Raw genomic sequence first — 27,963 nt, 5'->3', positions numbered from 1 at the left:
CAAGCATAACCTCCTTGTAAATCAAGGTTGGGCTAGGATATTGCTAGAAACGATACCGCTTCAAATCCAGCCATCAGTTGTGATTGTTCTGTACTGCATAAGTTGAAAGGCAGAATGTTTTGTCTATCCAATAATACTAAGAGCATAGTAACTCCTTGTCTCCAGTTCATCGAGTTTGGAGAAACTTTAAATCATAGCACAAAAATGTACTCCTTACTAATTCAAAAACTTACAATTATTTCTTAAAATGAAATTGATGATGTAAGCGGTCATAATAAATCAGTAAAATATGGCCAATGCTCAAGTGGTACCTAAAATATGACCAAAGCATCTCCCAGATGCCAATGGCACAAGCAAAGAAGAGTTGACTGATGATGGTAGAAAAAGTACAAGAAAGAAGGAAAAAAGGTGAAACGAAAACATAACGACATGACATTCGCAAATAAAAATTGCATTTAATTTGTTACTGGAAATATATGACACTCATCTTCTCAGAGAAAATTTCTAGCACACCTGACAGCTCTTCAATCTAGATTATTTCTAATTTGCAATGACAATCATCTCATTTCCACCATAGGACAGTATGTTTGAGATATCCCTAAAAATAATTTTTTGGATGATTTAACTTTAAAATACGTATCAGCTGTTTAAAGATCCTCAACAAAAAGTCAATGTTAGGAAAATGGATCGAGTAGGGAAAACACACCACCTTAGGATTGATGCACTTTGAAATAAGTGTAGTTTAGATATGAAATAAACAATACTGGTGTGACAAAATAAAATAAAAGGAAAAATGTCTAATCAGAAATTGTATTATCCTCATACAGTGTCAGTTTGCAGGTTGCAATCATATGAAACCGGAACCTTCCCTGACCATGCAAGCATATTTCATTAATTGAGAAATAGCAGCAACCTTGAAATTCTAAATCTGCTCTAAAGGCTTCATAGAATGAATATTCCAGGAAATACACTTTTGCACATGTTTTCTTCTGGAAGGTGTTTGGCAGAGACGAAAATGGAAGCATCAAGAGCACTAAAGTATGAAATAATACAAATTCATTTTCACGGTTTCTGTGAATATACAGAATATTCAAGAGACTACTACAGTGGATGCCAACTTCAGTGGCATTGAGACTTGTTTCAACTTAACACTAATATGTAATGATTGAAATAAATTCTTAAACATGCAACTCAATTTCAACAGTTGCATTATGTCTTTGGTCCTAAAATAATGGAATTAAATCTCCAAATTATAAATGCATGTCTCCTTGTATTCACAGGTCTTCAAGAGCTTGTTGAGCCTCCTTTCACCATAGAAATTCACAAAAGTTGCCATCCTAAGTCAGAAGTTCTACTTACATTCATAGGCCACAAGCCAATCGACATTTGCTTATCAGAAGACTTCACAAGACACTTGAAAACTCGTACCATTCACATATAAAAAATTCTAGTAAAAGTTGTCCAGGTTAGAAGCTCCACACGACAGATGTCAATCCATATACAGTTAGAATTTTGTAGTTAGACCAGCCCCACTTGAAAAGTCCCATAGACCCAAACCAAATCTGAAAGGTTACGGCCAAGTTGTAACTTGCTTGTATCCAAGTTGGTATGAATCCCAAGCACGTTCAGACTCTTTTCTCTTCAAAGGAGTTCCTGAAGCTGTAACCTGTTGGTACGGTCTTATCTGCTCTTCTACTAGCATGTGGTTGCTTTGTGGAAACAACTGTCTAATTTTTCCTCCTTCCCTACTGTCAGACTCTGCATTTAAGTCAAGATTTGGTCTTACCATTCCCCCAGCATTGCTTGTCCCTACTCCACCAGGGACACCCATCATATAAGGTGGCCTTGTATAAGAAGAGATAGCACCAGGGGCCACTATCTGTGGAATTGAAGCTCCCATTGAGTCTACAATATAGGGCACAGGACCAGGAGCATAAACAGCTGAAGGGATGGGAAAAGAGGACCCAAGTGCTACTCCATTATAGGGAAAGGGCAATGATTGCGTTTGGTAAGGCATGGGTAGTATCCTTCCCATGTTGTTGAAAGAAGGAACCGGACTTGGTCCAGAAACCAGAAAAGACTGTGCTGAGTTTGGAAATTCTTTTTTCACGTGAGGAATATCCCATGATGCTGCATGTGTAGGTGGTAGTTTACTGGGGTCCAAATTTATTCTTGATCCCAAAATAGAAACTACTGGATCATCTAATCCTGAAGGATTATTATTGGATTTCATGCTGTACTTTTTCTGTTCAGAATCATGGGCAGAAGCACAAGCATCATCGAAAGAAAGATTGTCATTCAAGTCAAAATCTCTCATTGCAGGCCTAGAAGATGATGTTGGAGAAGGGCTTTGATTTGGATTTTGTAATGCACCTAATCTCTCCACTCCTCTCCAATCAGAAAGTAAACCAGGGACACTATCATCAGTCTCGCAGAGTCGATTAAGGTCCAAAGTAAGCCTTTCAGCTTTTCTACTTGAACTCACTTCCACTGATGAGTCGCCTGAAGGAAGACTGGTTGATGCTGGCACATGCCTTTCACCATCATGCCTTCCTGGAAACAAGCCCATACCTGCATCACCATCATCATCTGCAACATTCAGATCAAACTCAAGGAAGCGCTGTCCTGGTTTCAGGGGAGAATTATTTTCCTCCGCAGATTGTGTTCTATCTCTTTCAGGAGTCCGGCGGGGCTCAGCTGGTCGAAAGGCACTGGTTGCAGCAGATCCTCTCCAACCAAGTTCTCCTCTGAAGTGTAAAGGAGTTGTGGGAAGGTTGAGAGGTCCTTTTGAAGAAGGAACAATTGGAATGGGGGTAGAAACATTGGTAATTGTGCAATTAGAGGCTGAAGCAGTGGGCGCTTGAATTAACTCCTGAGAGTACTCCATGTCTTCTGCTGGAACATCTTCATTCAAATCAAATATGCATTTTACTGGCATTTTTATCTGATCACTAGAGCTGGTTACCTTTACATCTGTTTCGTGTGTAATTGATTCTTGAGATGTTAATGCAATCTTGCAAGTTTGCACTTCATGAATGACAACATTGGCCTTTGCGCCAGACTCATCAATTTCACCTGATGCATGATTTCCTTGTGACTTATCACCATCTTTTCCACACTGCACTTTCAAATTTACCTCCTTTGAACTATAAGAAGCGTCTGCCTCATTTTGTTCATGAAAGATATCCTGCTCTCCTCCAACAGATTCAGTTGTGGCCGAATGCACGGGTGCCCCTTTACCATGCTTCTCATATGAGGAGCTACATAGAGGTTCATCATAACTCTCTACCTCTTGCTCCGCTTCCTTTCCAACTTGCCGAGCAACTTCTAGAGCATCATCAAGAAAATGGAGGTCAGTATCTGCACCTGTCTCCATAAATAGTTCAGAATCTTTCTCATCAGGCCCAGTTGAAGTTTTTTCCATATTAATCTTTGAATCCGATTCATCAGAAATCCTTATCCCTCTAGCAATATTATCTCTGAAGGTTTCGTTTCCATCACTGGTTCCTGTGTCCTCTTGGTTTCCAGCAGAATAACTTGCTCCAGAAACCTCTGATGCAAGATTATTATTTATCGTGTCACAGTCCCCTGCAACCCCACATTCTGATGTTGGCTTTATCAAACCTTTCCAGTCCATGGACTCATCAACCACTTTCACAGGTATAATGCTGGGCTGGTGATCAGACAGATTAGTATTAATTGATGACCTGCTTGTATTGATAGAACCCGAATCAGTAAGTCGAGTGCCCTTTTTTTGGCAAGGCTCGGTTCTCTTATCCTTTTCTTCAGTCTGACAAGTAATAGGAAGGTCTCCATCTTTTTGTTTTGGAGAGCCTGAATCAATATTTACAGGGACTTTAAGCTCAGCTGATGGAGAGCGGGTGGTTACTTCATGGCCATGCAGTGGTCCAGTTGATGCATCCAAACCCAGTTCTGATTCTTTGGAAATGTGCCCGTCCGTTACTTTAGAAATATGAGCAATACTCATCCACTCACAACCATGTGCGTCTGAATTCCCCCTTGTAATGGCACCAGCACACTCCATGTATTCTGCAGATTCACTCACTCCTGCTTTTGTATCCTTTTCCCTAATTTTTGGAGAGGACTGTATACCTGTTGATGCACCATCTTCTGCAGAAGGTACAGATGCTTCTTCTGCATCAAGACAGCTTTTATTGCTTGAGTTCTCAAGGTGAGTTGGCTTTGAAGTACACTGTTCCATCACACATCCATTCAGATTTACTGATCCAATATCTTTAGCACCTATAATCTCCTGCTGAGAAAGTGAGGTAACCCCATCCTTTGCTTCCTCTGCGGGTAACATATCCAAACCTACAGATACTCTATTTTGTTGCACTTCAGCCCCAGAAGCCCTAGGTTCTTTAGAAATTTCAGTTGTGGAAGGCTCGGCAGGTTTAGCATATTTTGAATTTGGTACCTCCTGGACAAGCCCACCTTCTCCAAAATGTGCTTGCACAGTGTCATGGTTGAATTCTCCTTTGTTTTCACTTGCTTTCATTTCCATATTTTCTTGCTTCTTCCAATTATAAACCAGATTTTTGGCCTTCCTTTGTATCTCAGAATTTTTGTGGTTGTAGAGATGTTTAACTGACTTCCTAATATTGCAAGCCTTCAGAGCTTCACTGTTAATGGGTAAGATTTCAAGGGCATTTAGCAATTCAATAATGAAATCCTCTTTGACATTATCACTTTCAACCACTTTTCCTTTACAGACATCTTGAAGCCATTCATTCAGAGAACTCAACCCACCCATATGAACAAAATGATTCAAGCAGTTACCTTGTTCTGTTGCAGCTATCACACCTGCAATCTTTCTAAAGAGTCTGAGTTCTGGGGATTTATTTGAATATTGCCGCATAAGCAACACCAGCTGTTCAACTCTGGATTGACTATCCATCCCACCTTTTATCTCAATCACACTAAATGCATCTTCTAACTTGGTGCTGTGCTCACACTTCTGTGATTTTGAGCTACTATTTTCCAGCTTAGGAGAAGATATCTGATGGTAACTACCTGATTCTTGCTCCAACCAGGGCCTCTTCTTTCCCTTGCCACACGATTGATGACTTATCTCAGTTGAAACAAGTGCTGGAGAAGAAGGCCCTTGTGACTGACCTTCTGATTGAGTGGGTGGTGGCATATCTTCTTGATATCACTATTTAATGTTTCTGCAAATCATCAAAAATACAAGTATCTCAGAATAAGCTATTGTTCAGCATCAAATTTTAGTATTTACATAAAATAACAGTGCCAAAATTATAATGGGCCCTCTACCAGCAGCTAGATGCTCTGCTCTTATTCTATCTATGTAGCCAATTGAAGCTACTTTAAATTGAAAAAAAGAGGGCAACTGTTACAAATTAGCCAAAAGAACATGAAATCAAAAAAATGCATTCTCAAAACATGCGTCGTCTACATTATCACTCAATAAGAATGTAGCAGCGATTTAAAGAGATATCATTTGGTTTGAGAGGCTAAAAAATATATTCTAGGAATTGTGACATGCATCCAGGCAATCAAGTATTTCATAACCAGTGATTAAAATTCCTCTATCCTATATCTTGGCAATTGACTATTTTGAGTCTTCTAACACCATTTTCATCATACATCTTCTTGAGCAGCTACTGAAATTAAAGGTCTTCATACACCAATGTCAGTTTGTGCAGAGAATACACCTTGTTCCTACCCTCTCATGTTATAATTTATGTTCAAATTGGTCTCACAAATAATCAGAGAATAGGATGAAGTGTCAACATAAAAGATGTACATATATTAAAAATGAATAGATAATTTAAATTTTACAAATGATAGTTTATATTCAGATTTTAGTATTTAAGTTTATTTAAAATCTAACATATTAATAAAGTCATAATTTATAAATATCAATCTATGCTATAAATATAAATAAAGTTAATATATAACTAGCATACCTATCTTTGGAAAGATCTATGTAAAACATGCCAAGAGATATCATTATGAGACACTTGTTTATTTTGTATTTTTATTTATTTAAATTATTCCTTTTTTTTTGTAAGAAGAGTTATTTTTACTATTATAATAAAAATAATTAAGTTGGAAATTATTATGCAATTTATAAATAAAAAAAATTATACTTGTTGAATTATTTTATTTTTCCATATGAATATCATTTTAATATTTATCTTAAAAAATTTAAATCAGAAATATGACATTGAATTGATATTTATATTTATATTTTACTTTAATAGAATGTGTACATTAAAAGAATTATTTTATTTACTCAATAGTTACTTTATAGTTAGTATATTTACATAAAAGTAGTTCTATGGTTTTAGTTTTAATTTTTATTATTTTTGTATGTCAGCTCTTAAAAAGTTTTTGTTAACACACACATCTCATTCCTTGCTGCCACTGTAGTTACGTCTCTCATTGTAAAATAATAAAATTATAAATATATATTTATTTAGGTTTAAGAAAATAATAACAAATGTCAACACAACAAACAAAAACGGGTCTCTATTTTTTGTAAACACAAATTCTTCAATGCCAGTGCTCCTCAAATGCTGCACAAACACTCCACATCAGGGAACAAACAATTGAATCTCCCAAAATCAGATGAACAGACAGCTTCAGATCCCGTAATGTTTGAACAAACAACTTCTTTAAAAATCTGGATAACATGCACTAGGCTCTTCCAAATTATGATCAAGTTTATGACCATCAAAGGCTTTGCAAATGGGTGGTGGATATTGTTCTTGCAATCTTATTCAGGGCAGTACCACAGGACGTTTGGCCTTCTTAAAAATCCTGCAGGGTTCAGCCATAGCATGGCAATGCCTCCCCAGGTATCCAGAAAGGGTATATTGCTCTTCTAATCCAGATCCCACTCCTGTTCGGTCCAGCAGTGGAGTGGGACCTAAAACCAAGGAACTCAATAACAAAGTGCAAAATAATTGATTTGGAGAAGCCAACTTGGATGGAATTACTGAATAAGCAATAAAATGTGAAGATAACACACAGAGAAGGAGACAAAAAGTTGCTTCATAGTTCTCAATCAAAAAAGCCCACAGATAGTAAACCTGCCATGTGCAAACAGCAATGAGCACCATAAGATTAGCATACTCATTTGGCACTACCTCATAAGACTTTTGATACTATACTATCAATATGTATCATGTGTCAGAAGTGCATGTGAAACTGATTTTGAGTATATCCCCAACAAAACACATGTGAACAGAAAGAAAAGCCAACTAAAGATCTGAAACTTGTAGATTGCTTGTTTGGTCTTCAGCTCTCATACAAAATGGTAAAACAAGTTTAATGCACTTTGACAATTAAAATTTTAAGAAGCATTGAACATGTTTTGATCATGATAACTAATTAAGTTTTGTTTTTCTAATGGCAAGTTATCAAACTGGTTGTAGATAATTCTTACAATAAATGTGAACTTTTTGGGATCTCTAGAGTAACTGCATCCATTTCTTGAATATTGATGTCTCCGGTCATTCTCCTTAAAATTACTGATCTTCATGGACCAAGCCCAGTAAATATATTTTTTATCAGTGCTAGGATGTCAACATTTCCTCTGAGGATGTGCAAGTTACATAAGCCCTCTCTATTGTGCTTTTTATTTTTGGAAGAGCAGTTTCCAATATACATTTCCTGAGAGGATATATCGTGAAAACAAGTTACATAAGCCCTCTCTATTGTGCTTTTTATTTTTGGAAGAGCAGTTTCCAATATTAGCTTATAAACCCATCCACCATCTCTGTAGTAATAAACAGTGTATTTTTAAATGTCCAAAGTTACCCTAATGTGTCATTTTGAATAAAATTATAGCAAAAAGCTTATAGCATCTTCCAGACAAAGGCAGTGTTAAGTGATATAATATTTTCTGCCAAGAAAAGACTTACTACCAAGATTTTAGCATAAACAGATACAGCCGTCTTGTAATCTAGCTTGGGTTGATTGACCTGTTTCGTCTATGCATGAGGGCCCACAGGAACAGGGAATCAGATACAATATATGCAGCATAGACTCAAACCCAAATTTATGCAGCATTATCAGATGTCTAATTTTGCTTCTTCTGTCGATTCAGATATGGCCATTAGGTACCTATATACATATGTACAAGATTAACCCAAAACTAAAACAAAAGTAGACTAAAATATGGGGCATATAAAATAATGAAAAAACACACAGGAAAAATGAAATTTTGCACCAAAAACCCAGAATATCAAACAGACTACAAAAACATACATAAGTTCTTATCATCTATGAAAGCAGCCACAAATTGTTGAGACATGGACCAGCTAGGTCTCAAACTTAGGACCTTCCATATGCTGCTGGAGTGCTCTACCACTGAGCTACTGGCCCCTCTTGGACCAGTCCATTGTCGGTCCGGGTGTGGCTTATTTGCAACACCAACACCCCCCCTTAAGCCACACACCTCTTGTGTGCTTGGGGCTCCTAGCCTGGACCTGGCTCTGATACCATGTTGAGACATGAACCAGCTAGGACTCGAACTTAGGACCTTCCATACGCTGCTGGAGTGCTCTACCACTGAGCTACTGGCCCCTCTTGGACCAGTCCATTGTCGGTCCGGGTGTGGCTTATTTCCAACACCAACACAAATGTCACCAAACAATTCCTGGGGTGTCAAAGCCTCTTGTTCAAGAACACTGACAACCATACAAACAAATAGTCAAGTCATAAAAAATAATAACATAACTTTATTTTATATGTGACTGCTCTCTTGGACTCATGGTGCATGGTTCAAAAATATATTGCAAATATGATACCATTAATAAATTTTTTCACAAACAATAATCCTTGTGCAGAACCTGCAAACAAAGTTGTAAATTAAGAGTGGAGCAAACAAGAACCTTGTGCATGGCTCTCTTTGCTCTTTAAAAGGGATGAAAATGAAAACCAATTAGCTTTCAGATTTTCCACTTATCGTGACATTTGATGGGAACATGATTGCTTTTATAGAACTTCTTAGCAAAGTTCTGTCTTCTTCCAGAAACTGACCTGATCTCAGCTTCCTCTTGGTAGTCAAGCACAAGAATGAGCTTTCATCAGTGCAAGGGCCTTTAGGCACTCAACCAATAACAGATACAAGATATGATTTTGATGTGCATAAATGCCCTTGCCTCAGTCAAGTACATAGGTCAATAGTTCCTAATTTAATCAATCAACCATTTCTCTCCCTCGCAATCGAGTGATGAAAGGCCTACGCTGCCTTTCTATCAACAGCGTTTTTTTCCTTCCATCAACCTTTTCTCTTCCTTTAAAGTATTTTGAGGACATTTACACACTCAACTCTACCAATGTTGCATCACCAATAAATAATAATCCTATAGAGAATGTGACAAAGCTACATGAAATGAAAGCCACATTCTTCCACCCTCGATATAAAGCTATGATTGTAAGTGAAGAAAGGCCTAGTGACTCATCTAGACAGAGTGACTCCACTCAAGCTCTTAACAGCCCAAACATAAGGCCAAAACCAAGAGTCCTACAACAAGAAGAAAAGAACTTTTATACACTTACGAGAGGAGAGGACCTCTAGGTAATTTATGCTTCTCCCAACAAGAAAGGTTAACTCAACAACTTGTCACTTGGCCAATAGGTCAAGGATCTTTAGGCTTTCAATTAAAGGAACTTTAGGAGGCTGTAGAGGGTAGAGATATGCTCAAACTAGTAGTGTTTGCCATCTACTCTAGGCAGAGAGGAGAGGATCTTTAGGGAATTTATGTCATTCCCAACAAGGAAGGCTCAATCAACAACTCATCACTCATCCAGTAGTGTTTCCAATCTACTCTAGGCAAGTCAAACTGTGCACAACAAATCCACTTTCAAGCTATCTCCACTAACCAATCACTTGAGTTATCCCACCTAACAAACCTGGCCTAGTTGAATAGATACGACCAAATATTGATCCATCTAAAATCAATCCTAAACGAATAAATATGGATCTGGTTAAATGAGTATAGGTCCACTTTGAGTCAATCTAGTCATTGAGTTATCCCAACTAACAAACCTGGCCTGGTTGAATAGATACGACCAAATATTGATCCATCTAAAATCAACCCTAAACGAATAAATATGGATGTGGTTAAACAAATATTGGTCCATTTTGAGTCAATAAGTCATGATGTTCTGGTCTTGATGAATGGGTTGCCATTGAAGCAAAAGAAGCCTTGCAAAACCTATGGTAAATTAGTTGGGGACATAAGTTTTTCAGGCACTCAACCAATAGACTAAGAGCATTTATGCACTCATCCAATTGAGGAACTCAAGAAGAGAAATATCCTTAGCAACTCAATCAACATGTTAAGAACATTTAGGAACTTCCCAACAATAAGCCTTCAAGAAATCTCCCAATGAAGGAGGGGCACTAAATCTTTAGGTAGAACCTATATTCCCATGACTTTTGTTCCAATCAATAGGGCATTCAGGCATAAAAATGGCATGTTCTCTCTTAAGCCTTTGCTATATCTAGATGCCACAAGTCCTTTATCTCACCCTCGATTGCCTCTTTGACTGACTATCCAATGAGTCTAGTCAATTGGGCCCATACCCAGATCTAGAAATGCAGGTCAGGCACTAATGTTTGCTGAGGTACGTCATCAAAGACCCTTGCCAACCTCACTTGTTTTATAGCTACATCCAAAATCTATCATCTTATGCTAGACATCAAACCAATGTAGTAGTATCCAAGCAATGAACCTTAGCCATCTTTCCTTCTGACATGCAGCCACTTTCATCCAAAACACATCTCCCCTCTTCCAACAAGAATATATCCTTTAGATCCTGAACCTAAAAGTGCAGGCCATTGGTTATTTATCTTCAATTGAGTACCTTACAGCCTTTTCTCATGTTGATTGAAGAGTGCCCTTAAAGCACTCAATTGACAAGGGATATTTGTGTGTCAATTATAGCCATTTTCATCCAAAAATTCTCTCCCTACTCTGCCAAGAATGTAAACTTTGGACCCTAAACCTAAAATTCAGGTGCACAAATGCCCTTGACCATCTATCTTCAATTGAATACCTTATGCCCTTCTCTCTTGTTGATCAAAGAGTGCCTTTGAGCACTCATTTGACAAAGGATATTTGTGTATCAATGATAGCTTCACATGTATTCTTGTAATAAATTTTATTTTGCTCTTTTAAGATCTTGAACTTATTAAGCAACATTCAGCTGTGATTCCTTAGTCTTACAATCTCATTGTCATTTGCCACCATATAATTGAACATTGCCACCAATTGCCTATTCATTGATACATTGTAATGTAGATATATTGATTGATATCTTGTAATTTAGACATATCCTCATCATTGTTATTTATTTTCTTTTATTGTTTAACGCTCTTGAATTTTATTAAGCAACATTAAGCTGTGCTTCCTTAGCCTTTCAAACTCATGGTCTCTTGCAACCATACATTTGACATTTGACACCAAATGCCTATTCATTGATACATTGTAATGTAGATATATGATTATATCCTCGTCTTTGATAGTCAAGTTTCCTTTGTACGCTACTTGCTCTAAGTTAATGTTTTGTACAATTACTTTTATGTCAAGTTTAAAATCAACTTCTAATGTTTATATTTCTTCCAACTTCTCTTTTCCAAAATGTTTTACTTCGAAGTACCTTTGAAGGAAAAATTTGTTTATCTATGATGGATATATGCTAAGTTACCGGTTCGGGTACTACCATTATTGATTATTACAATATATACAATGTGACTTTCCATACATAAATGATAAATCCATAATTGCCAATGCCAATAAATATTCATATATCGCAAATGTAATCAGAAATAACTAAAGTCTAATATCATGTTAAAAAAATATTTAAAAAAGTGTTTTTTATTGTTTTTTGTGTTTTTATGACCCATGGGCCTGGGTTCTCCTGGGTTCCACCCAGGTCCTGCCCAGGTGGATGGGTTCTCTGTGGGTCCTCAGTCCCATCCACTTGGGCAGGACCTGGGGAGAACCAGGACCGGGCAAGTACCAAGACCCGGACCCAGCCTAAAATGCCAAGAACTGGTATCTTAGGATATATGGATTAATATAACATTGATTTCCAATAACGTTTATAATTCCTAAATGTCTTTTGATGTATTTGTTGGGGCTATGGCAAATAAAATTTGACACAAATTAGGCCATCAATACCTATACCACTTTGGATGAAGAATGAAGCCTGTCAAATAGTCATCCCTTCTCTAGTTATTCCAATATGATCTTGTCCCTCACAAATTCAAGTGAAAATGTAAAAGATGATCTCCTAAACTTTCATTGGGCAAAACCTACAGTTGCTGAAAGTCTATGATAATTTGTTGCCACGTTGTCCTCTATTTTTTCCTTCATTGCCACAATGCCTCAAAAAATGTAAAGCATCTTCATTCACCCAAACTACTTAAATATGGTTGTTGGAACATTTTGCCTCACTAAAGGAGAGAGGAGCAATGCCATCAAATAAAACCCATAAGTTGTATTTATTGATAAATGATAGATGAAAAGCAAATATGCAGCCAATCAGTTACATCTGTAGATCTATTATCTTCAAATTACAGTAAGGATTTAATTTCTTCTGTTTCTTGTTATGCATCAAATAATGTGGATGGAAGAAATGTCAATAGAATAACCAGGAAAGATATTGCAATGAGGTGAATATTAACGCCCCTCTATATTTAACATCTTTTCTACTATAATAAACCTTTCACAACACAAACTAACTATATAGCAACCATAAGCTTTTTGTTCAGATCTGTCTTCTAAGTACCAAAACATTAAATGTTTGACATTTCAAAGAAGAGATCTGGGGATTGTACTCATACATTGCAAGAAGCTCATAGTATGTCAAATCTACTAGTATTGTCCATCAGGGGAATAGGTTACTTGCAAATATTCAATTCGTTATATCTAAAGACTAAAAGAATTCTACAAATCTGAGTAAGCACCCTGAAGACATGAATTTTTTTACCAATTTCCATGTGATTCCATTCAAAGACACAACAACCATCTATTTCTACGATACATATGCTACATGTCAAAATTGAATTTGAGAAATTTGTTTGCATTCCCAGATATAATTCCTTAAATATGGAATGTAGCCTAAATAATCTAGAAAGAGATAGGGTTTTACACCCCATTTCACAATATATAAAGTACATGGAAAAAATAATCCCCTTGCGCACTTATAAAGGGGGGCACTCATACACAAAACTGGTATCACTTAGGCAAATCTAAATACTACCTTTACCTTTACCTTTGTATGCTCCATAAAAAACATTTGAACTAGGATTCTTGATTGTCTCTAACAATTAGACTTCAACACACCGCGTGTCCCTCCCACTCATCAAGGATATGTCATGGTCACTAGAGGTACTAATTGTACTTAGATATTACTTCTAAATCTCTAGCAGGTGTATATGTGTTGATCTTTGGCAAGCAAACCCTATGAACTAGTGAACACCCTAAACTGTTAAGAGGAATTACCCCAACCTTAACATTGGTAAAGTTCATATAGTCGCCAAGCAAAAGGGTTTGCATTACCCAATTAGGAATATGCAAAGCTGAACCCAAGCTTTTGGGATAGACCCCATTGTTTATAACAAGCAAACAATGTTTGTTATAATGGGCTCAATTACATGTTGATACATTGAGGGTTTGGGGATGCACAAACATCTATAGCCCTGAAAGAATATGTTATGCTTATTTCTTTTCCTCATCTCTTCATATTATTTATCCATATTTTCTAACAAAAATGTGAGCATTCATTAATTTAGTTTTTGTGATGTTTGTAATGCAAACAAGCCTGTTTTTGACTAGCTGATTTATCACTTGCAATTGAATATGTTAAGTTGTACTACCTAAATGTGAAGCTGTCATAAAGAAAAAATTGCATAACATTAAATTTGTAAATTGCAAAATTTCAATCAGATATGACAAGCAATAAGAGTTTACAAATTTTGCTGACAGAGAATAAAAAGGGAATTTTGGATATTAGTGGAGAAATAAGGGTGTATAATATTAATTTTTTTAAGAACTATCTTGGATATCATGTGTATTTTTGACATTAGACATATGAGAAGATGGTTGACAGACCTGGATATAACCCTGAGTGAACCTCATCTGTAACTGGGTATGAAGAACAGCTTGGGTATGCACTGGGTTTTGTGAAAATCTGGTAACCTATTATATAAACAAAAACAAAAATACACATGATATCCTTATTTGTACATAAAAGAGATTAAACACATAAGAGCATGGTTGCCAGATGTACCACAGGTGAAACTACAGACCTGGACATATCCCGGGATCAACCAGCCCCACACTCATTGGGATCCAATGGTCCTAAATTTGGGGATGTCAGGACAGCAGTGCCAACCCCGTTGGAGGCATTGCCCCCAACCCCCCATCAAACCACAAGTGTAACCAAGTATTAGACCAATGATGAATCATGATCACAAAATCTGCAAGACACATATCCCCTATTGCTAATCTCTAAATCTTCACAGTCATAGCCACAATCAAGGGTTATCTTGTTTCATACAGTGGACAACTTGTTTAGTATACAAGGACTGCCATAGACAAAGTTGACATGCTATATTCAGTGTTCATTATACTGTTGAATACAATTTACTTAGTTAAGTCATAGTTGGGCAAAAAATACCAAATTTAATAATGCAAAAATACTCATGATTCCTATTCAATTACCCATGCTCACAAAGGTTCTATAATGTCTATGATGAATGCTTTAAAAACGTTATGATATGACTCTTTGAAATTTCTCTATATTTTTTAAAATTTCCCTTTTTTTTAACAACCGTCACAACTAAAAAGTGGCCCAAAAGTTCCCCTGTACCAGATACACGTCTTGCTGTCCCCTGCCATAACTTGGTGGAGCTTAGAAATTTAAGACTCTGGCAGATACAAACAAAAATATTTAACAGCATTTTTTTAAAATGGGTTTTTGCAGGTTTGAACTTTTTATTTAATAATAAAAACAATGGCCATTTTGGAGACATCGGGATTCCCCAACAGGGGGGGGGCGGGACATCTCAGAGATGTCCATCCAGGAACATCCATATCCCAGAAATGCAAGTCCTTATGGAAAACTGAGAAAAAAATCGTTCTTTTATTAAAAAAAAAGCATAAAAAACAACTGAGAAAGAGATCATTCTTTTATTAAAAAAAAGCAAATAAAACAATACAGTAAGTAACAAATAACTTCTTGGTCACTAACCATTTTGATTAATCTTTAGCATTTGACAATTGACAATGAATTACCAATAAACATTACATTCCGACTTTAATTTTGTATATGTTGACCAAACCCAGGAAAAAATTGGCAACGCAACAAACCTGAACCCAGAATCAGAACCCTAACCCACCCAGGCAATTAGATAACATATCTTTTATTTATTTATCTTTACAAATATGTTTGCATGATGTTTTGTTTCTAAGGATTTCCTACAAAATCAGTATTTCCTGTGTCCATACTGTTAGTATTTCCAACAAGTAACACAGTTGACAATGATGGCCTTGTCTTTTCTTCATTATTGTATGTTTTCCTTACTGCTGCTTATGTCAACAACTAGTTCAAACACACATTACAAATCACTTCTCTAACATTATCCCGAAAATAAAAAACAATTCTGACTCACAATTTTCTCAGATTTCTTTTTATTTATGTGCAGGCTGGCATACTCTTATGGCTATGTAATGGAAATGCATTGACTCCTTTTAAGCTTGAAATCTACTTTCTGTAAATCCAATTCACTAAATATGAAAACACTATTTAGAGATTCACATTTTTGTTGATGTGATTCAGTCATATACATTGTTCAGAATGGAATTTACAACTTGTTAATTACAATCATGTATTTTATAGCTATTTGGATGAATTAGAAGATTGAACAAATGTATAGAAAATTATGACAGGTCCAACTAGGTGTATTGCAGTTAAAAGTAAAGCAAAAGTAAGTTCAAACAAATTCACATTCCATTCTCAAGAATATGAAAGCAGGCCCACCTCACGTTAATTTTTCAAGAAGCCTGGTGATCTAACAATCAATCAATTGTCCAGCATTATCTCAGGAGGTTTTATGTCTGAACTTCCAGTCTTTCACAGAGAAAACTGCCCTCTCCAATTAGCACATTCTTAATATTACTCCTGTCTTGAAATACCTGCAAATGCTGATTTCAGATGTAACATAGTCATTTAATAGTGCCAGCAAGCAATGTCTCTAGGTATCATTCCACTTCACATGTGCTAATTTGTAAGTCCACTTTGCTTTCCACATCAACAAATCATTCATTCTTCAGACTTACATTAAAGGTGTGCATACATTTGCTACCATTGAAATTAACTTCATAAAAAAGGTAAAAGGTAAATGTAGTTTTTCAGGTCACCACCAGATGACAGACCAATTTGGTGTATGTCAGACCCCACTCAAGCAAGCATTCAAAATGTGGATCAATTTTTTATTACTTTTTGTTGTTGTGAGGTGTACAACGTTATGCCCATCTGAATTCGAACATGTGACTTCCACTATGGCGAACACATTCCTTCACCATATAGTCAGTCATTAGTTGAAAACTTGCATTTATTCTTTTAGTTGATATTGTTATAATTTTTTATAATTAATCAATGCTATCATTCCCTGTATCAATAAATGTTTTGAGTCAGGCAAAAATTGTCAATTTCCTATTTTCATTTAGAGGTTTCTCAACCATATACTTATTATTTCATCATGCAACTGCCTTCCAAACTTAATTGAATTGAAAGCTTTCTTTACAACTCCTTAAAAATGCATTGAAGTCGGCACTATCGTAATGGCCATCTCATGTTTTTTATCTTTTTAACTAGTGGGTAAGTATATGATTTCCTATTTTCCAAATAATCTAACACTAGGATCCCCTTTTCCAAATTAAAATGGCTATCAATTAAAATATGCTGCTATAGGCTAGTTTTTTTTCCTTGCATCAGTCTGCATATTCCTGCTCATGGAATTCTCTTGTCCTTGTACCCCTTGATTCATATTGCTTTCTGGAGCAGGATAACTCCAAATTTGTTGTGGGTTTTCTAGTTTCCCTTTCCTTCAAGCAGTTTTTTTGGATTTCATTTGGTTACCAGCCAAGGTGGTCCTTCTCCTGTCCTCATTACCCTTGATTCATACTACCTTCTAGTGCAGAAGCTCTCTGAATTTTTTGAGGGTTTTTTCGTTTCCCTTGCCTTCAAGCGAATTTTTTTCTTATTCACTGGTTCACACAGCCAAGGTGGCCCAGCAAATTTTAAGTTTTCTAGTTTCCCTTGGCCTTCAAGCAATTTTTTTCTTATTTACTGCTGCTCATCTAGTTTCCTTTGTTTTCAAGCAGTTCACTTTTCATTTGGCTGCCAGCCAAGGTAGTCCTTCTCATATCCTCATTACCCTTGATTCATACTACCTTCTAGTGCAGGAGCTCTTTGAATTTATTGTGGGTTTCCTAGTTTCCCTTGCCTTCAAGCGTTTTTTTCTTATTCATGGTTAACAGCCAAGGTGGCCCAGCACTTCATGCTGAGATCGCTGACTTGGAAGTACAAGAAAATGGCTCTAAAATGCCCTTGCAAGTTCATAAAAAAGTGGTTCACAAGGTAACTCTCGTACTCCTGATGTTGTTTTGCCTGTTCATGAATTTGACAATACATGCAAATGGTATGAAAACTATAACCTCGTCAGGTACTTTCACAGTAAAATTCCCTCTAAAAAGATACTAAGGTGTTGGGTCAACTCCACCTAGGTCCCACATTGAGTCCGTGTGGAAGCTATCCAAAACCTTGCTACAAGTATTTTTCTTTTCCTCTTTTCTTAAGTTTGCAAAGGCCATTTTTGAGCAAGGCCCCTAGTACATTCACACATCTCTGTTAGTTTTACCCCATGGACTTGTAATGCTCTCTTCAAGACCTGATTGAATTGAATCCGTTGATCTCCCTTTGGGGAATGTTGTCCATGTCGAGCAGGAACCTTTTTTTTCTCTCTCACCCTCAAAAAGGGCTTGTGTTAAGGTTGACCTAAGAACCTCAACGAATCTATTGAACACTAGATAAGAAATCAGAGCCTCACCCAAAAAGTAATTTATCTTAACTTGCCAATGACCTATTATTGGTGACAATCATTGGATAACATAATTTGTGATTGTACTCTAGTTATTCAATGCCCTAAGCCTCCACCAAAGTAGCTTGATATAGATTCTCCTCCCCAAAAAATAGGGATGGCTGGACCATGGTAAGAAAGAAAAATGCTCAAAACCATGGAGATAAAGGTGTTGGTCCTCAATAATTGGCTATTAAGCCTCATGTTTCAAAGCTTACCAAACAAGTGGTAGATTCACATCCTATAGGGTAGTCATCATTGGTGGCTAACAAACCTTGCATTAATAATTTAATAGACTGTGGCTCCTTGCTAGCATTCTCTCTTCACCACCGATAATTAGCATATGAAAAAGTCGCAACATGATCTAGGTGAAATCTCTAAGTACAACTATGATAGCACCATCAAGCCTATTCTCATCACTTGTGGTCAAGCAAGCTCATGAGTTATGGTCTGCAGAACTACATGCCTTTCATCAAATAACAGTTGATATACTTGGAATGAAAGACAAATTCTGAAAGGTTTCTATTGTACCCTATTAATAAACATCAAATTCTTTTTCTGCATCCGAGTTGCATGGACAAATACATTATCAAATACGGATACAGAAAATTTTCAAGATCTAATACAGATACAGCTAGATATGGCAATTATAAAAATATACATATAAAACAAGACATGAAAAACTTACTAGTAGAAGGGCTTGTTGGAAAAAAGAACTGCTACTGATGGAGAGAATTGCAGTTGATACAGATAACCCTAAAGATGCAAAAGCCACCACTTCCTTGCAGGTTGCACTGCAGGGGGGCATCGCTGCAGGCCCTGTAACTCCATGTAACAAGGGGGTGGCATTTGCAGGACCACCTCAGTCATCTAGAGATGGCCATACAGAAGGAGCAGATAGGGTTTTGGGATGCTGAACGCAAAGGGCAATTTCCTGAGTTTGGCAAATTGGGTAGAAAGGATGTTGTAGACAGCCACCATGAGGACAAGTACTCAGATGTTTTATAGCAAGGAGGCCATTTAGAGTCTCTGGCTACATTGTCCAGTGGAGCTCTGCCAGCAAATGTGGCTATAAAGGATGGCCAGCTTAGTGGATAGCTGGGAGAAGCAGGGCGAACAATTGAAGTTACCGAGAAGATCCCGTTATTGAAAATAGGGAGTGATATGGTAGAGGACACAGATGATTATGTGGAGATATGTTTAATTAAGCAGATTTAATAACCTTGGGCCCAGTTTACCAAAGCTGCACAAATAGGTATCAAAATATTGGAAACCCTCTCTTGCAGAATACATGTTGATATAACCCTGTGCATAGATTTTTTAATCATATCTTGTGAATCAAAGGCAGACAGAGATCTATAGCTGGGTCAGTTCAGAAGTTGCCTTTATGTTCATTTCCAATCTACTGAGCTTCTTAGCTGTACAAGTAATGGAATTGAGCCAGAAACCCAGAAAAATCGTGCAGAAAAAGAATTGCCACCACAAAAAACAAACAAATCACGTGGCCGAAGAAAGCAAAGGCACACAAATTTTTCCAAAAACCCTAATCGCAAACCTCAGAAAATCGCAACCTGAAAAAAATCATAGAATCCTCGCACTAAACCAGAAAATTGCACTAACAAAACAAGAGGGCGAACAGGCGCGAAAGAATAGGTAAAATTGTGCGGAGGTTGCAGATCTAGAAAACCCTCGAAAAAAAATTCCCTCAAAGAAACCTTCGAAAAATTGCACCAATGAATTTTTCATTAAAAAAATTAAAAAAAATTCTAGAAATAATTCCAGGTAGCACCTTTACGAATTTTTATCAAAAAAATTGCCAAACCCTAAAGAATCCTCCCATCGACCCGCACTGATACCATGAAAAATTAATTGCTCAAAAAATCGATGATATTCGATGATAAACAAAGGAGACAAAGGCTCCTTAAATAAAGCTTACAAGACGATGTTTCTAAAAAGAAACAATTGTTAATAGGAGTTACAAGTAACGCTAAAAATAGAGACTACTTGACTAACTCTAAGACTCTAAAAACCAAGAGTATAAACAAGAAATTTGTGTATAAACCCGCTCTTCGTGCAGCTCAGAATCGCACAAAAAAACATCACGAGTAGCCCAAAAACGTCCACAGAAAACACATGCGAAAAATCCTCAATCACAAACAAACACACAACCATCCAATGCAAACTATGTCGCAAGTCACGCACAAAAATGGCGCGTAGAGGTTTGCTACAAATAAACACAGGCCCACGTGACCCTAAAGAACTATATACCAGCAAAGAAAAACGCCAAAAACCCAGAACAATCGTGTGGAAAAAGAATTGCCGTCGCGAAGATCAAACAAATCACATGGCCGAAGAAAGCACAGATGCGCGAATTTTTCCAGAAATCCTAATCACAAACCACAAAAAATCTCCACTTGGGAAAAAATCACAAAATCCTCGCATGCAACCAGAAAATCGTACATAGAAAACAGGAGGGCAAACAAGCGCAAAAGAATAGGTAAAATAGAGCGGAGGTTGCAGATCCAGAAAATCCTTGAAAAAAAAAATCCTCACCGAAACCTTCAAAATATTTCACCAAAGATTTTTTCATTAAAAAAATCAAAAAAAATTCTGAAGAGAATTCTAGGTAGCACCTTTATGACTTTTTACTAAAAAAACACCAAACCCTAAAGAATCCCATCAACTCACTCTGATACCATGAAAAATTAATTGCTCAAAAAATCGATGATATTCGATGATAAACAAAGGAGACAAAGGCTCCTTAAATAGAGCTTACAAGACAATGTTTCTAAAAAGAAACAATCGTTAACAAGAGTTACAAGTAATGCTAAAAATAGAGACTACCTGACTAACTCTAAGACTCTATAAACCCTGCGTATAAACAAGAAATTTGCATATAAACCCTGCCCTTCACCTGGCTCAAAATCGCACAAAAAAAAAATTGCAAGTAGCCCAAAAATATCTGCAGAAAACACACGCGAAAATACTCAATCATGAACAAACACACGGCCATCCAATGCAAATTGTGTTGCGGGTCGCACACAGAAACGGCATGCAAAGGGTCACTACAAATAAACACAAGCCCACACAAACCTAAAGAACTGTATACCAGCAAAGAAAAACGCCAAAAACCCAAAAAAATCGTGCCGAAAAAGAATTGCCGCTGCAAAAATCAAACAAATCAAATGGCCGAAGAAAGCATAGGCACGAGGGTTTTTCCAAAAACCCTAATCACGAACCTCAGAAAATCTCAACCCTAAAAAAATCACAAAATCCTCGCACGCAACCAAAAAATCGCACGCAAAAAACAAGAGGGCGAACAAGCTCGAAATAATAGGTAAAATTGCGAAGAGGTTGCAAATCCAGAAAAACCTCGAAAAAAAAAATCCTCAAAGAAACCTTCGAAAAATTGCACCAACGATTTTTTCATAAAAAGAATCGAAAAAAAATTCTTGGAAGAATTCCACGTAGCACCTTTACAAATTTTTATTAAAAAATTCGCCAAACCCTTAAGAATCCCATCGACCCACTCTCATACCATGAAAAATTAATTGCTCAAAAAATCGATGATATTCTATGATAAACAAAGGAGATGAAGGCTCAATTAAATAGAGCTTACAAGACAATGTTTCTAAAAAGAAAATCATTAACAGGAGTTGCAAGTAATGTTTAAAATAGAGACTACCTGACTAACTCTAAGACACTAAAAAAATTAGTTTAGATGACAACTAAGACGACATTAGAATAAATATAATATTATTTTAATATAGCCCTCACTTTACAAATCAATACATATATTATATAATTTAAATTAGAATAAATTATTTAATAATTTGTTCCCTGTTTATATAAATTAACTGAGTTGGCCGAATAATAAGACTTCAAATGATTAATTCTTAAATCTAATTGAAATTTGAAGGTTATAAAAATAAATCAATTGTTAAGTTCAACATCTTAATTTTACACTTCTTTGATAACATAACAGTTACAGACAAGTGGTTGTGTAGTACACCACATGCGAACCGAAGGTGAGGGTTGCACAATTGAAGTAAAATATTGTCAATTTTTTTAATTTGTTTCTTCTTTATTTTTGCTTTACCTGCTCCCCAAGAAATAGCGATTAAGCATTCAGAAACTTGCAATCATTTATGAAAGGAGATTTTACAAAAAATTAGATAAAATTTAAAAAATTATTTTATTTGTTTAAGGTGGTGCAGGCAAGGCCCCTATAGTGGAGAATGTCCCCTGCATTGCAAGGCAATCCTAGGGCAGCCACCCTGCAGGTGACATCAAAAGGGATAGCAGGAGAGCATTTCATCCTTGTCTTGCCATCTTGGGGACATCCCTGCTGCAGGTTTAATCATTTTTACCCCAAGGATGAACTGAATTTTTTATGTATTACATTCTTTTTGCAATTTTTAGATGGATTTTCATTAACCCTCAACTGAATACAACTGGACAGTCTGGAATCATTTTCAAACATATCAGATATGGCCCAAATATAGTCTCATGTATGGATACATTTAGATATCTATGTCATACCCAGATGTACTGTATCCATATCTGATATTTGATGTGGGCTAAGTCACCAGGTTCCAATTCGAGTTCGGCAACCATAAAATTCGGATGAAGTTCGGCAAGGGTAAAAATTCGGAAAAAAAAATCAACATTAAATTCGCCTTATATAATTTTATTTTTTTGAATATAAATAATATATTCACAAAATTATAATTTATAAATACTGAAGTTCAAAATAATATTATATTTAAGTTGATAAGTCTAAAAATTAAATTTAGATGTTTAAATATGTTAAATTATTATTATATATTAATATTAAAAAAATAAAAGTAAAATAATATTAAGTTTAAATATATTAAATGTTAATATAAATAAAATAATAATAATCTTTTAATGAATGTAAATTATTAAAATATAAATATATGTTTTAAAAAATTTAAATTATAGAAAAGAAAACTACATATAAGAAACTTAATATCTCCAGATGAAGTTGCGACGGGAGAGGGCAAACGAATGAAACCTAAGCCAAGATCAAAGGTTACAAATGAAAGTCGGGCGGCCATCGCAACTTCAAGCAGACTCCTCTCACCCACTGTTTTTCTGTGATCCCGAGCAGACTTACATTCGACGATGTGCAAATGCTATGTGATCTTGTCGTGGTGTAGCTTATCATGTAAATCATCTCCTCTCACCCACTGTTCCTCTGTTATCGCACCTTGAAGAAATATGGTGTGCCCTAGCTGCAAGTTGGAGGAATTTTGTTCTTTAAAAACCTAATAAGATGTGTTCCGTACAAATTTAACGGCAAATTTAAACGAACTTCATACATTTTTTAAATGTTCGCCGAATTTCGAACTTCAACCATGAAATTCGGCAAACCCAGTGACTTAGGATGTGGGGATAGATGTACCCACACAGGAGAGTGTTTGTATTTGGTAACAGTAACTATTCTCTGCATTGAAACCAATAAATGTATCATAAACAGATAGTCTCCTGATTTCCCTGTTTTGTTCTTTTTCATTTTTTCCATTTTTGCACTGGGTGTGGGGTTAGCTCTTTGGCTTATAACTATGGTAGTACAAACCAGAAGAATTTTGTGCAAGCATGACAGATCACATATTTTCATTCTTCCGAATGGCAGAGTTCAATGAAACAAGCAGGTATCCTCTGGTTAGCTGCCAATATCTTCAATCCCAAAAAAGATTGAGAGAACAATTCGGCCTCAAAGGCATTAATTTTATCTCAAAATTATTCATAATTTGTCTTGTCTAAATGCATTTATTTTCCACTTGTCCCCATTTTCTTATGTACTAGTCACTACAACATATGTTGATGTTTAAACTTTGAGGGACATGTAAATTTTATAATAAATCCTTGGACTAAACTCTCTCAGAAAAAGTATAATTAATATCAATAATCTTTTTTAAAACTTAACAGTTCAAGCTTGAAACTTCAGACAAATCCTGTTTGGTTTCATTTTTAGGATGAATACGAGCTGATGCTTAACAGTTGAATCAGTTTTGCATTGGGCTGCTTTATGACCCTAGGCTGCATCTTTTAATGCTGGTTTCAAATTTAAATTAGGTTTCTGTTATTAACAATTGGAAGTCAGAAATGAGTCTGCGATTGCACATCAAAGTCTATTTTAGCAGCAGAAAGATTCTACTCTGTATTGAAGTAAATGTTTTATTAATCAAGAAACCCTGAACCCCAATAGAGTATGCTCTTTGATCCTGCAAAATAATGAACTTCCAATATTTTCTGTTGCAAGTGAGCCCAGACATGTCATGCATAAGCTTAAATATCACAAGCCATTGCATATTATTTTTCAACTTCAAAGTCTTAAAAAATGAAGCTCGGTAAGTAGCACAATGCCCGAAAGGTTCCACTCAATTCAAAGCCACTATCATGACCTTCAATTATTTTCAGTTTCGTGAGCTGGTGTAAGACTGAATCAGAAATTATGGTGCTAAATTATGGTACTCATCTCATTGTTGACAGTGGATGTGGCGCTGCTGAAAAAGGAACTACAGTTAGCCATGTTTCCTGAGACCATCTACCACGATTTATGACACAAGTGCATGCAGAAACCAGTTGTTTCTTAGTTGCGGTAATTTTAGTAATTTAGATTTTCTACTCAAATTAAAAATAATTTAGAAAAGTAAATAAATAAGACACGTTTCTATTATTGCAGCCAAAGCTAGGACTGATGTAGCGGTAAGGTAAGTCCAGTTGGAATTTCATTCAAAGTATTCCCAATCTAGGATTCATTATAACTGTAACAAATATGTAAAGCACTTTTAAAGAAAGAATGATGGAGAAGAGCTTGACAAAAGAAAAAGTTTGAATACAGTCCACCCAAGTATGATATCTTACAACCTATTTACATACATTTAGGATTTAGCCCTCATAAAATATTACAAGTTCATCAGTTACACGTTGTCCATTAGAACATTCCTCAAAGCAGTGTACTAGACAAGACTCCATTACAAAAGCCTAAAGAAGTCTAACAAGGTTTAGCTAGTGAATATGCACAACAGTATGATTCTTGATTTGGTAGTCCACCAGAAGTGGATAGGATGGATAGTCCACAAGTATGATATTTAAAAACCCACTCAAAAAAATTTACTTTTGCAGATCAATACAGATTCATTTACTCTTAGCACTATTATATCAATTAAAACATTTGTCAACCATATTATATAAAACAACACTCAGTTACAATTGCATTGCACAAACTACCCTCAAACGGGTTTGTTACTTTCTGTTCCTTGTGTGGATGCAAGCCTGAGCCAGAACTGATGGAAATACATCCAAACATTTGATCATTCTAAAATGAATTAAGTGTACCTAATCTTCTACAAATAAGAAACCACAATTAACCATGCCCTGTCCACTGAACTTACTGCCTTTTGTTGTTGGGAGAAAGCTAATTATCCCACACAAAAAAAAACGAAATAAAGAAAATGTTATAAATAGACCACTTAGAAAATTGAACAAAAATGTTTTGTGAAAGCAAGCTCTTACGCACAATTCTGAAGACCATGTAGAGCCGAAGCAGAATCCATATTTTCCTCAAGTTGGCAACCAAACCATCTCAGGGAAGTCATTTTTCCATTATATACTGTTTTGTGTACATATAAAAATTCTGTTCTCTTTCCAGATTGAACCAATCGGTTTCAAAGTTAGGTTCTTTGAGTCTTTCAGAATTTGGTTCCATCATATCATTCTCAGTTGTTCGACACTATAGCAGATTCAGAGATATTTTATTTTGATTTATTTATATTTCTTAACTTTAAAGGCCACACTTTATAGCCGAAAATTTCTAGAACTGTCAGAACACCATCTTTGTCTATTTTCAGACCTAGGGTTTCCACCTAAGGTTTGCAGCAAGTCTAGCCTGCTACAGTTGGGTTCACAACATTCTATCAGGGTTTATATAGTGATAGCAGAGTTTAAATATTTAAATCAAAAGTAAAGATGAAATCATTTGTTAAGACTAAATTATGATGTCAAATAATCTCTTAAAAATCTTTTACTCTCATAAAACAAAACAATTTCATCATTTAATCACAAAATTATTCGTATCATGTATCATATACAAATAGATGATATACCAAACAAAACTACAGTGCAGCCAAATCATATTTAACCAAAATAAGCAGAAACACCTAAGTTGACAGTTCTTTGAAAGTAGGTCGCTAGCAACCAAAAGGGAAACAAAGAATGCCCTTGTAAGCCTAAGCAACCTTTAGAATATAGTATTTCAAGGTACTCAGAAGCCATAAAAATCAAAGGAAAATTTGTACAGTGAAAGTACTATTAATACTTCCACAGAGTTGGTGAAAGATTTGCAAGTCCATTCTAAAAATTTAACAGTGAATGGATCATAAAATTAAATCTTCCAGATATGGGAAGTTTAGGTATAATTCTTCTAAACAATTAGGATAGCACAGAATTAAACATATTTTGCATGAAATTGGCAACCACGAAAACTTTACCGAGTTCTCTTCCTGAAATTCAACAATTCTACCGTCAAAACTACTTCCAGCTAATCAGGGGTTGTCACAACTGGAACCAGCTTAACTTTCTACTAAAACGAACTACTGTTTCTTAGAGTCTTTACAAACAGAAGAAAACGAACTACAAAACCTGATTTAATTGTGGCATAAACATCTATAAACCTCACTTTTAAGGCATATTATAGAACTGTATATAGCAATAAAAATACAACATAAGACCGCAACACAACACCATTGTAATAATCCTCAAGAAACACACTACCGAACAAGACTTCATTACAATAGATTCGCATAGTTCCTTCCGTAGAAATAACTAAAATAAAGATCCTCAGTTGATCGTGCTTAGAAAATAAGCAAAAATGAAACGGATGCAAAAACAAAAATGCCATTCCTAGACCATGCATATTAAAAGGCTGCGAATACCAGAGAACCAGTAACCATGAAGGTATCGGGCAAAATTCTTCCAAGCATTTCAAAGAGGTTACAAGAAAATATGTTTCCAGGCGAGATCGATGGCAGTGAAAGTTTCAGAAAGAATTATACTTGCGGATAATCGTGAGCCGTTGAAGCCCTAAAGAAATTTCCTCTAAAAATTTAACAAAATATATTTGAAGAGAATCGGCGGCAACAAAAGTTGTAGCACCAAATCTCCTCGAAGTTAAACTACAATTATTTAAAGATGATCGGCGGCCATAAAAGCCCGGGGCAAATTTCATCTAGAAAATTACGCACGCAACAGATTCTAAACAACATAAACCCTAAAACAGTATCAACGAGATAACATACGGCACCTGATTTAATTCTTGCAGAAACCTTCAAATTCAGCAACAGCCGTCCACGGAAAAGTAATTACCATAGGGAAAAGCGAAAACACCGAAGCGAGGACTCGATCCCGAGACCTCCTCGCGACAAAAAAAAATTCCAACCAAACCCTAAAACCTTTACCCTCACAAGAATCTGCTCCACGCGGAGTTTATTTTCCGGGCAGTCGCCAAAATAGCGGAGTCGCCGCTAAATTTAGCCCTAAAAACCCCGCTTCCTCCGCAGTTAAAACCATTAAAAATGTCCCAAATTTTAAAAAAAGAAAGAAACCGGAGGAGCTTCCAAAGCAGAAGAACACAACAACATTACATTACATAACACTGCAGATGCACTTAACTCCTCTGGCTTTCTGAGCGAGACAGACACTTCTGACGGGAAAACTCTGACGGAGACGTGCGGTGATGATGACGACAATTGACGGCCCGTCACGGAGCGGCAGGTATAGTATGG

At 36.1% G+C, this 27,963-nt stretch overlaps 1 protein-coding gene across 7 annotated transcripts; it reads right to left on the bottom strand.

Moving 5' to 3' along the window:
* Nucleotides 1–870: 870 nt before the first annotated feature.
* LOC131041692 (uncharacterized) lies at nt 871–27,963 on the bottom strand. Of its 7 annotated transcripts, none has more exons than XM_057974862.2 (3): nt 27,483–27,963; nt 16,051–16,214; nt 871–5,189 (listed from the first exon to the last, which is right to left on the bottom strand). In XM_057974862.2, the coding sequence occupies exon 3, from the start codon at nt 5,159–5,161 to the stop codon at nt 1,571–1,573; it is 3,591 nt and encodes a 1,196-aa protein (XP_057830845.2). In that variant the 5' UTR covers nt 5,162–5,189; nt 16,051–16,214; nt 27,483–27,963; the 3' UTR covers nt 871–1,570. The 7 variants fall into 7 exon arrangements, with proteins under 7 accessions (XP_057830845.2, XP_057830846.2, XP_057830849.2 ...); XM_057974863.2 differs by having other exon boundaries at nt 16,051–16,205; XM_057974866.2 differs by having other exon boundaries at nt 27,545–27,963.

Source organism: Cryptomeria japonica, chromosome 11 (assembly GCF_030272615.1).
Source record: "Cryptomeria japonica chromosome 11, Sugi_1.0, whole genome shotgun sequence".
NCBI classification, from domain to species: domain Eukaryota; kingdom Viridiplantae; phylum Streptophyta; class Pinopsida; order Cupressales; family Cupressaceae; genus Cryptomeria; species Cryptomeria japonica.
This window is presented reverse-complemented; position numbering and strand designations above follow the sequence as displayed.

Excerpts from the sequence above, each read along its gene's own strand:
- LOC131041692 (XM_057974862.2), bottom strand. The coding sequence starts at position 5,161 with ATGCCACCACCCACTCAATCAGAAGGTCAGTCACAAGGGCCTTCTTCT.